Source organism: Epinephelus moara, chromosome 22, assembly GCF_006386435.1.
Source record: "Epinephelus moara isolate mb chromosome 22, YSFRI_EMoa_1.0, whole genome shotgun sequence".
NCBI classification, from domain to species: Eukaryota; Metazoa; Chordata; class Actinopteri; order Perciformes; family Serranidae; genus Epinephelus; species Epinephelus moara.
Window position 1 is genome coordinate 29,862,929 of NC_065527.1, and position 12,410 is coordinate 29,875,338.

Consider the following 12,410-nt stretch of genomic DNA (forward strand, 5'->3'; position numbering starts at 1 on the left):
AGCAAAGGGTCTGAATACTTATGACCATGTGATATTTCAGTTTTTCTTTTTTAATAAATTTGCAAAAAAATCTACATTTCTGTTTTTTTCTGTCAAGATGGGGTGCTGAGTGTACAATCATGAGGAATAAAATGAACTTTTTTGATTTTAGCAAATGGCTGCAATGAAACAAAGAGTGAAAAATTTAAAGGGGTCTGAATACTTTCCGTACCCACTGTATGTGGATGAGGACCTGCTCTCTATGTAGATATAAACAAATAATTCTAAGGTAACAAAATCATGATTCTTATTTTAAGTAATTAAACACCAAAGAAAACATACCTATCATATTCCATTTCTGCCAACATGTCACTTGAACTTTAACATAAAAGACACCAGTGTACTTCACTTTAATACTAGCAGGAAAAGATGGAATGTCTTTGCTGCTGGAAGTCAAATAAACATAATAAAACATGCTATGCAGGATTGGCAGTTACTGTTTGTGAACACGCTCACCAGCCAAAGGGAAAGGAAAAGCCAACCCCAGATTCTCTTTTGTTTCCTGTTTTGCCTCGCTATATTTGCTTTGTTTCGGTGCTTTGATTATTATGTATTATGATGAAATGAAGTGTGAGAAGCTGGATTACCAACATATTGGGTGACAGTCAAGCAAAAACTCCAGACTTACTTGAACCAACTGGTTTGCACAAAATTAATTGAAAATGTGTTTGTAAATATGCAACACTAAAGTGCATTATCAACTGACGTAAGGACCAGAGGGGCTGGTAGGGCTCAGGAAACCGTTCTTGGCCCATTTTGACCACAGCCCTGTGTGTGAGCACACCATTATCAACACAGCCTGTTAGCTATTCTATCTAGTGTGTATAATGGTCACCAGTGCTGCACTTGATAACAGCAGCCTGGTGTTTAGTGGAGTGAATTTATGGGGTCTCGGTTCAAATCCCCCAATTCAGACCAATCCAAGAAGCTGCCGTCCTCCTCCTGACTGAGCCCACAGATCTCTGACTGCTCATCAGCTCTGCCATGTGAGGATGCAAATCACCACTGCGGGCCGTTACTGTGAGTAACAATGTGCTCCTGGTCAACGTAATCCTGAAATAAACACTTAAGAGAATGAAGTTTGGGATGCCGCTGTGTGACGACGGCCTCGGCTGTACACACATAATAAACAGCTGACTGATCACTGAGTCAATACACTGAGGCACTAACAGCGGACTGGATCAAACATGGAGGACAGATGGTGGAGGGGAATACTGATGAGCTGCAGATGTACAGTATCTGCAGGCAGCGACACTGCAGCACATCAGCAGTCTGCCTCAGAGGAGACGCATCATTATGTTTTATCGACAACAACAAATAAATACACGTTTTATTAACATTTATTGTTATTAGCAAAGACACATAAAACTTCTGCTGTTGGCCACTTAGCTGCTATGTTTAAGAACTTAAAGGAACAGGTCACCCAAAAATACATGTTTTTTTTTCTAGTGCTTTTTATTAGGCTAGATTGTTTTGATGTGAGGTGCTGAGTATTGGATATATTGGCCGTAAAGATGTCCGCCTTCTCTCCAGTTTATTGGAACTAGATGGCACTCGGCTTGTGGTGCTTAAAGCCCCCCCCCCCCCAAAAAAAAACAACTAACAAAACATTTGAAAAACTCAATAGCAATGTCTCTTTCCAGAAATCATGACCAGGTTACTCAAGATAATCCAAATGATTTGATATAGGAACTACTTCCTTTTTACTGACCTATACCCGCCAACAGTATCATCGCGCAGAAGGAAGCATGCATCTACTCATGGAAAGCATGCATCTACTCATGGATGAAAGGCATCCCACACATTTTTTACTTGAGCTGTCCAACGGTTAATTTTTCAAATCGTGATTAACTGCTGAATTTCAATAGTTAATCACCATTAATCACGTGTTTAACTGCACGTTTATAATTCCATTATTTTACATTGAGCAGTTCCTACCAGAGTGTTTTCATTGTGAATCAAATTAATGCAAAGAAACGTACTTTATGAACTTGACTTTTAGGTTGATTTCTGTCAAATCAGAGCTGCACTGCTACAACTGTGTGGCCTAGAAACCATGACTTAGAGGTAGGAAACAACTTCAAAGTGCTTTTTATGTTCCATGATGTTGGCTGATCTGCAGTTAGTTGCCCCCCAATTTGGAAGCACTGTAGTTAACTTCTTTGATTTAGTTTCATCCATGGGTCTGTGGTGATTCACACACTCCGAAATAGTGCTTTGCCTGCTTTGGCGATATGGTTGCCTGTTGACATCAGTCTGATTAGCTGCACCTATATGCTCAGCTCGTAGCTTGAAGTACTTCAGTGATATTTTAATTCCATTACTTTTAACTCGTCAACTGAGCCATCTGGGAGTTTTGTAAAGTGAAAGGAGCCATTTAAAAGTGCAGTGGTGTCATTTTGACAAAATAGCAGCACGTGATTAACACAGTTAAAGAAAATATCACGTTATGTTTTGACCTAAATCGCATCGTGATTAATGTCTTAATACTGACAGCCCTTATTTTTACCAATGAATATTCCATAACTTTTCTATAAAATTCTACCCCATTTCCATGACTCTATTAAAATAGTTTAAACAGTTGGGCAGATCACTGGATGAGGTAATGGACTGGTTGAGAGTAAGTTGTCTTGTAGCTACACTGATGCTTGCTGTGCTGGTAAAAGCTGTAACATTATCTAGCCTGGCTACTAATATGTGCAGACACTGGCAGTCTTTTCAGGGGCCTTTTGACCATCTTGATACCTTCTCCCTTCACCATGGCTGACCAGAGCTGCTTCCCCATGTGGCTGATGCCAATCTTTTTGGTGCAGAGTTGACATCCAACGTTGCTAGAGTCTGCCTCTCTCTTGACCCATGAATTATGTTCGTCGTTATCCATACACTTTCCAGGCATTTGTGGATAAGCAAACTCCTAGCGTTCGCAAACTGTATATGCTCATTAGACATTCCGGCCACCAAATAGCTGTACATGCATCGTGTATCACATGATGCTAGTGACATTCAAAAGTCAGGCAGCGCAGTGCTAGATTTTAAATCAGTGATATGGAAGATGTATTTCGTAGAATGTTAGACAAGTTTTCAACCCTAGCCAAAAACAATGCATATTCAAAACTTTCCCTAATCACTGTTGATTCCAAACCATTTCAAACAGTTTTTCTAATTTCACAACTTTCTAGGAATTTCATGACAATGGGAACCCTGTGTACACATTAATAGGTGGACCGGGGGAACTTTTTCATAGTTATAAGAACCCACGTTTTGTTGTGTCCACAATGTAAGAACTACAAATGATTGTAGGTCTTAGAATGATGATTTGAGGGACTGTTTTAGCTCCTATTGCAGAGTAGGTAATCTTTCAGCACAAGAGGAACCATGAATGACCTAAGTGTACATTGATTGGTCGAACACAAGCCAATGCAGCACTGGCAACAAAGTTTTTTCTTAAAAAGGGAAGAAAGCACGGACAAATGGACTGACAGTGAAGTCCAGGCTTTACTGAGTATATATGGGACAGTGAAAATGCAATGTAATTTTAACTTGTCAAAGAGAAAGTGACAGTGCTATACCAATCACCACCCAGCTTACAGTACTTCACTTTAGCGTTTCTATTAGCGGTGTGAATGCAAACAGTAAAAAAGCCCTTGAAGATATGTAGTTTTCACAGGAGCTCCTAAGTGGGTGGTTCTTCTCAGGGAGTCCCCGGAGCTGTCTGGTTTGAAAATGCCCAATGGAGTCGTCCTTGGCAGAGCTGTAACGTTAGCTTGCTCAGTGGTGCTAGGTGAGCTAGCAGTAGACGCACACTTTCTTTTGTTCAATTGAGCAATTAATTGCAATTTGAAAATAAATCGTTTGACAGCCCTAGTAACAAATGTGTGGGAAACCTCTTGTCCATGAGTAGATGCATACTTCCTTCTGCGCGCTGATGGTTGGCGAGTGTAGTTTAGTAGAAAGAAAATAGTTCCCACATGAATCTGCTCACAATAAGGTCTGTGAATTATGTTGAGTAAATGGGTCATGATTCACAGAGAGACATTGCTGTTGAGTTTTTCAAATGTATTCTTTTGATGCTTTGAGCGGCACAAGCCAAGTGCCATCTAGTTCCATTATATTGGAGAGAAGGTAGACATCTGATGTCTCCAACACTTGGCAACTCACATCAAAAACAATCTAGTTTGATAATTAGCACTACAGGTAAGAGGAAATTACGTGAACAGGGTGTCTCCAAGAACCCACTAGGTCTTTTCAAAGACTTCACATCATGTGGGATGGACAGTGGAGATGGGAAAGATTCCCATGTGACAAGAAAGGTCCTGAAATAGGATCAAATCATATTAGAGTCTTCTCTATATGACTAAAGTCCACCTGATGTGGATGTCTCTGACAGACTGTGCTTTCATGTTACAGACTCACAACATGAGTTCATAAAGAAAAAAAAACTGCATGTATAAAGGCGGATGCAGTAGTGACTCCAGAGAGCTACAAAAGCTTTACAAAGCTTCTTGCAGAGTTATTGTTTTCGATTTCATCATATTCTCAGGTATTCATTCTTGTTATTTGTCCATCACCTTTAGGTGTTCTTACACACATGGGTTTTTCCTCACTGTATTTATTTATCCAAGCAGAATTCACTGACACTGAAACACATGAGCAGGTAAGAAAGGAAGGAGCATTAACTGTACCCCAGTAAAATATTTCAACACCTTTTCCTCTGGAAGCAGAAATAATTGATAATTTCTGACTTCTCAGTATTCACAGGACACATGTCACCCTCGCTCCGTCTTCTATGCAAACACATAAAGGACTTGCTGGCCTGTTTGCAGGTTGTTCACCTGAATTTCCAACCACAGCAGGCCTCTGTCTGACTCACTCAGAGAAAGTGTACGAGCATGAAGTTGATGTTTCAAATTCCAGTCAGGCAGGCAGAGTCACCGATCCTCCCTCAGAGGCTAAAAAACTAATATTTTCCAAGCAGCAGCAGCTCCTGTCACCCTCTCCCCAACTGAACCATATCCCCCATCCACTCCACAAAAAAAAAAAAAAAAACAGCAGAAGAAGAAACATGCCCTCTGTCTGTGTCCTCAGCTCTGCTTTTATCTGCTCTCCCAGTACCTCTCCCCCTGCGTGATCTCTCTGGTCGCAGGAATATTTGCTGTTCCTTCGTCCTGAACTCACAGTTTGACTGTGTGACCCAAGCAGTCAGGAGACCATTGTTGCCTCCAGCAGCCGAGCTCCTGCTGAGGAGGCGGCTGCTGTTGTGACTGCAGCATTTTCTCTCTCAATTCATCAAATCAGCGGTCGGACGCCGCAATATACAGAGAGAGAAAGAGAGAGAGAGAGAGAGAGAGAGAGAGAGAGAGAGAGAGAGAGAGAGAGAGACGGAAAATGTCAACAGGTGCAGGCGCTCTGCAGGCAGATCTGAGAAATTAATGGAGCTTTTATCAGCATCTTAAAAACTCCTTTGTGGAAGAAAACAAACAGCCTGCTGGGCTTCTTAAAATGAGCCCCAACTGCTTTACAGCTGCATCCTCTGATTTCATATTTATCTGCTGTAGATCAGCATGTACACCAAGTAAACTCTGAACCCAAGGGCCAGAATAAATTCTGGCACTGTATGTTTCTGCAAACCACAGATGTGACATTTGTACATTATTATGTAGAGGATACATTGAAACTTTCTGTTTCCACAACACTGTGGTTAATGTATGGTCAGGGTAAGGAAAAGATTATGTTTTGGTTTACAATACCTGGTTTTGGCAGCACTATCCCTGCTCGAAACAAAGACCTGGTGATGACTAAAAAACAACCAGTGTTCGTGGTACCATTCATGCAGGACACACAGCGATGTCTTGGTAAAAGAATTACCACTTTTTATGTCACTCTTCCTGTTGGAAACACAGTGACGGGTCGCTAAAAAACACAGAATTTGGTGGCTAAAAAGCCGCTGGAAGACACAGCGATGACTGTTTAAAATACAACCAGTTTTCATGGCAAAATTCTGTCAGTAAACATCGCAATATTTCAAAAAACAACAGATTTTCATGACACTATTCTTGTTGAAAACACAGCAACAGGTCACTAAGAAACAGAGTTTGGTGGCTAAAAAGTCGCTGGAAGACACAGTGATGACTTCCTTAAAAACAACCACTTTACATGGCACAAAATGCTGGCCAGAAACATAGCAATGTCTAAAAACAATAACAGCTTTTTGTGGCATCATCCCTGTTGGAAACACAACAATGGGTGGCTAAAAATCTAATGGATGACGCAGCAATGACTCATTAAAAAACAGCCAGTTTTCGTGGTTCACTTTCGATCCCAACTGCATTTCTGACAGATTACACTTCTTTCCTTTTCATTCCTCAGATGGACGGAGCTCCAAAGAGTACATTATTCAGCTGTTGGCATTGCTGTGACTGGTAGGCTGACGTGTGAAATCAGTTAAAAGGTAATAGAATAAATCAAATGAACGGTGCAGAGGTGACTTTACCAGATGAACCCTGTAGAGGATGCTGATCCCCAGAGTCATGAAGGGTTTGGAGAAATCGATCACCTTCTCTCTCTCTGACGTGATAGTGAAGCCGGCCACTGCCAGGTCTGCTTTCTGCAGAGAGAGGGAGAGAGAAAGAGAGGAGTTCATTTTAGCCACAAATGTCACTTTAACATGACCTGGAATGAAAGAGGAAACAGTTGCATACTGAAACAGATATTCTATTTGATTTTAAATTTAGGGATCTGAGTTGAATGAATGAACAGAGCTGAATTTTCATAGAGACAGTTTTACATCATCAGGTTTGTCCCCAGAACAGAACATGAACACATCATTATCAAAATTAAAAGAAGCGCCTACACAAGTTAGCTCCCAAACATTACTTCTCTCCATCTATAAATGACTGTATTCAATTAAGTTAAGAAACAGCAAGTCCTCCAAACCATACAACCACACACATCATTTGTTCTTGGTTAAAACCTTGGTATTTGACCCGGATGGTTGTGGTTTTGCAGTAGTGCACGTTTAGGCAAGCTCAGTCCATGCTATGAGTCACCCCGGTCTTACTCGGAAGTCATTGAACAGTGGCACTTGGTCAGTGACCTCCGGTGTCAGACACCAACGAAAAAAGCCATACTTTTACATTAGCATGATGCGCGGCCGGTCGCCATTATTGTGTAACAGCGCCCGGCAGTGTCTGGGGGAAATGTGGCAGGACAACAACATAAGTTTAGCGGGCAAAGGTCCGAGTTGGACGGGCGGGAAATTTGTTGGATGGGTCTAAAAACCACTGACTTTCACTTGGGAGGTCGGCTTTCACTTCCTTTAATATTGTAAAGCCAAATCCGGCTCTTTTTTCCTAAAGCCAACCATGTGCCTGTGTTGGCTAAATGTAACCATGTTTGTTGGTTATTGAAAGAAAAAAACATCAAGTGGGAATGTTGCACCAATGTAGCGTGTTTATTTTGAAATATTATTTGGAAAGCATCTTCTGGGCATCTATTAAAGGGGAACTAATGTTTCTTTCAACCTGGGCCCTATTTTCTGATCTACTTTTGTCTAAATGAGTGATAGGATGTTTAATATTTGACATTTCTCCAGTATAAATCTAGGGCTGACCTGCCTGCAGCCAGTGAGCACTCGCTATATTAAATAATAGGACACTCAGACAGCGAATGAATTGAATTTGATGACTGCCCGTATTTATTTGAACATGGAGTACACGGACGTACACAGATGCAGAGCTCATTGAAATTTAAGAGCAGACGAGGAGAGAGAGGGAGCAGCAACAGGCAGAGGAACATGTCTGAATCCAGCTTCAGATAAACACAGACGTTCATTCCTCCTTTCCGTTATGTTGTCGGATAATTAAACCAACAATCCGAGCCTATCTGTGTGAAAAAAATGCACTTTTAGTGGATGTATTTTGACATTGTTTGACGCTGTCCCAGTGCCCTATTATTTAATATAGCACGTGCTCACGGGCTGCAGGCAGGTCAGCCCTAGCTTGGTACTGGAGAAATGTCAAATATTGAACATCCTATCACTCATTTAGACAAAAGTAGATCGGAAAATAGGGCCCAGGTTGAAAAAAACATTAGTTCCCCTTTAATGCAAAATAACACTTTGATTTTACAGTATAGACCCCCTGTCTCAGTAAAAAAAAAAAAAAAAAAAAAGAATAATTTCTGTTTAAAGTTACAGGTGTGAGGTCTCCTGTTGGTTTAAACTTGGAGCCATGGCAAATATTAGGTTACTAAACAACTTTTTAGGTCATGGTTTTGCTAGCTTATCCAAAAAGTGCTGAGATGACCAAATGAGTGCCAACAAGAATGCACATCAGGCACACAACCCTCGTAAGGATGTAATGCACACCCCTAGGTGGAATACAGGGTTTCAGAGGAGTCCCATTTGTTACTACCCTCTAATACTACCCACAGGAGCCTTTGTTAAATTAAAGCCTCAACCACACTGAACAAAAATATAAACGCCTTTCNCTAAAATGTTCAGTTTTATCACACAGCACAATGCCACAGATGTCGCAAGTTTTGAGGGAGCATGCAATTGGCATGCTGACTGCAGGAATGTCCACCAGAGTATGGAGCTTTATCCCTATCTTTATTCAAGAGAGTGGTCTATCAGTTTGAGAGCATTATGTATTGATTTCATGTTCAAAAACCCTGGCCTTGCACTCAAATAGCCTCTGCTTGCACTTGGATCTACTCTGTTTCTGCTCAAACTGTGTGCTTGCACTCAGATACCATGTTGCTTGCACTCAGATACCATGTTGCACGCACAGATTTCCTGCTCGAGCTTCGGCTTTTCTCCTCACGCTCAAACTGTTTCTGTGCGCTTGTGGAATTTCTGCTCTCAGATTTCTGCCCTGCGCTTGGATTTTTTTTTGTGTAACAACCCTGTCAAAATCCCCCAACCAATAGAATGCCAGATTTACTGTTGACCAATGAAATGATCCCTACCTCTTTGTGGGCGCGTTTGCCTTAGTTTTACAGCGTCCCATCCGGGCGGGTACTCTTTAACCGGGTTCAACCACTCCCACCCTCCAGGGAAAGCCCTGTAAATTAAATGTTCTTCTCTTGCTTTCTTTACCACTTTTGGAATAAAGGGACTGTTAATTTACACACGTGCACCATATATGTATATATATATATATATATATATATATATGTATATACATATGATATTTTTAAATTTAATATACCCGCCCACATACGGAGGTGGCCACAGAAAGCATCTCCGCGGTTTTTGTTTGGAACTGAGCTTGCAGGACACAGCATCTTATCGCAGTTGGTTTCAGGTAAGCTAACTGGAATAAATTGGCAGAAAATAGCTATGTTGTTGTGTTATGTTGTTCTGTGACCATTAAAAGAGGTTCCTGGTGAGGCACGACTGGGTGTATATAGCACATGTCCCCACCAGCTAACATTATCTTTCGTTAGCAGTTAGCTAGTTTAGCTCATGTTAGCTAACAGGCTAAAACTGTGGTGTTTTCATTTTATTTTCCCTATTTGATATTATCTGCTTATCTGGTTATCATGAGCACTCGTTTTGGGTTAAAGTGGAAGTGCCCGGAGAAGCCACCCATGGTCCCAGGCAGGGCATGAGACTTGGGATCCACTGATCTATGGTCCCGCCCGGGCCTGACCTCCGCGGCCCCCCGGCCTGACCTCCGCGGTCTGAACGGATGCTCAAGTGCGGCTTAGAGGAGCGCGGAGGTCAGGCCGGGCGGGCCGACACTGTGTATCCTAGAACGGGTGCTCAAGTGTGGGTGAGAGGAACAGAGAGGACCACGGAGGTCAAATAGTGAAATTTAAGGATGCCTTCGGTATGTTGTTAATGTGATTTTATGGGCAATTTATCAGTCAAGGTCTCCTCCCCTGCAAAGCAAACTGACCCGGTGGCTACAGGTAATAGCGCAGTTTTGAAACCACTGTTTTTCCGAGATGAAGGACTGATTGCTGAGCTGCTGTTAACAGTTAATGGAGTTAACGCCAGATCCTGTTATTTAACCGTTTCAACAATAAATTAAGGAGAGTGACGGACCCAAAGCCTTCAGTCTGGCTTAAATACAGCTGAAATGCTAACAAAAAAAAAAAAAATACAGTGGTGAAGTTGGGATTTTTTTTTTTTTTTTTTTTTTTTTTGAAATTTGAAAATAAAGTTTGTCAAATTGACTTTTGTCTCTTCATTGTGTGCACTTACACACGAAATATGGTAACAGTCAAGCTAGTTTTGAATGTCAGCACTGATGTCTCACACTGAATGGTGAAATATTTGTAGTTTGAAAAGTCCGACCTAAATGAATAAAGGTCGTAGATAATGAAGCATATGAATACGTTTGAACGTCGCGTGGTAGTCATTTTCGATTAAAGGCCGACGTCTCAGCGACGTCTTAGCGATGACCAAATGTTCTCCCTGCTATGTGTTAACGATCTAAACTTGATACATCGGGCTGACATCGGCCAGATGTGCTATCTGGGGTGAGTACTGATACAGAGTAATAACATCACTGCGACATGTAACAGTAAAATCACTCCGCTCACAGGTGTTATAAATATAAATACAACCGTTAATTAACCAACTGTCACACTCGTTACATTGACGCAAACTGACACTAGTGTTACACCAAGAAGAAGGATATTTTTCCCTAAATAACTAGGGATGCACCGAATATTCGGTAACCGAATATTGCAAAAAAACACATATTCGGTATTCGGTGGAATAAGTTAAAAGCAAGGCCGAATAATAGCGGCGTGTTTTGATAACGCAATCAAACAGCGTGTCGTGACGGGCGGAGTAAAATGTCGGCAGTGTGGCGATCCATCCGTCACCACACTCGCATTTGCGACTAAAAATAGTTTTGAGCAAGCAAAATAGGCTTAAATCATTCAGCACGCTGTGCGAGCAGCCTACAGATTTCAACCAGCAGCAGAAACGAAAGGCGAATCCCACCGATTGTGGGTTGAACGGGGGTCACAGACACAGACAGTAATGTATTTCTGTCAAATACGGCGGCCATCGGCTTACCGGCGACGGAGAAGTCGGCTCCAATAATATCCTCTTCTTGGCGTCATGACTGCCCAAAAGTACCTGAACAGCCAAGCCAGCCGAACACAGGTATGTGGCGTGTCAGAGGAGAAACGAGCCATTCACGGCCGACAAACCTCACCGCACTTTAAGGACTGTTCTTTACTTGTCAGGGGAGGAGGGTGGCTGGTTGATTTTTATTTTATTTATTTATTTTATTTCAATCCCCCTATGTTAATCACTTATTGATGCTGTTTTTGAAGTATGAATAAGTCAATAAGTAATTTATTCCATTGAAATATCATTGATGTATTATAGAAAAGTGATTTATCTTTTTATAAATGACAAAAGGCACATCTGCCTCATTTTCGCTGTCGTATCCTGATACTACTCAGAACCGTGATATTTTCATTGGTATCGCACAGTGGGATCCAATTTTGGTACCGTGACAACACTAATCTGGAGGGGGTTCATCTGCAAAAACTAATGAAAAACTCGGTAAACTCGGTATTCGGCCAAGCGTGTAATATTATTCGGCTTTGGCTTTGGCCACAAATTTTCATTTCGGTGCATCCCTATAAATAACATTTGAATTAAATTATGAGTGGTTGTCAGGAGAGAACAAGGAAAAGGAAAGCCAGGACTCTTCAGTGCAGACCTCCAGGTGCGTTTGAATCCGGCCGTGCCAACATCCAGGTTTGCCAACGTTTCATCAGCCGAACTGGACGAAGTTACACAGTTGCAGATCAATGTAAATACAAAGTAGCTTATGAGTTCCTGGCGTGTGTGCTGCGTTGCCTGGCAACAGACTGGGGGAACTATTTTTTTTTTTTTTTCACGGAGCTACATAACATAATTAAATCATTTATTTCATCACCTTGTGTTAACATTTCCTTACTCAGCATTGCTGTTTAAGCTGTTGTTGAACTGTTGTATAAAAGCAATATCACATGAGAGGTCGTGACGTTGTACTGTATATCGTCACGGCTGTAATTGTCTTCGACACTCGGCCTGAAAAATAACTCCCAACAGGGGGAGAGGGTGGGAGTGGATGAACCCGGTTAAAGAGTAGCCTACCTGCCCGGACGGGACGCTGTAAAACTAAGGCGAGCGCGCACACAAGGAGGCAGGGATCATTTCATTGGTCAACAGTAAATCTGGCATTCTATTGGTTGGGGGATTTTGACAGGGTTGTTACACAAAAAAATCCAAGAGCAGGGCAGAAATCTGAGAGCAGAAATTCCACAAGCGCACAGAAACAGTTTGAGCGCGAGGAGAAAAGCCGAAGCTCGAGCAGGAAATCTGTGCGTGCAACATGGTATCTGAGTGCAAGCAA

The 12,410-nt window shown here is 41.7% G+C and overlaps 1 protein-coding gene across 1 annotated transcript in view; it reads right to left on the reverse strand.

Annotated features, from left to right (window-relative positions):
- LOC126383943 (glutamate receptor ionotropic, kainate 5-like) overlaps positions 1 to 12,410 on the reverse strand; it is a 169,337-nt gene that overhangs the window by 50,895 nt on the left and 106,032 nt on the right. Inside the window, exon 12 of the mRNA XM_050034709.1 lies at positions 6,530 to 6,643. Within this exon, the coding sequence (XP_049890666.1) occupies positions 6,530 to 6,643 (114 nt within the window). The remainder of the gene's footprint in view (positions 1 to 6,529; positions 6,644 to 12,410) is intronic.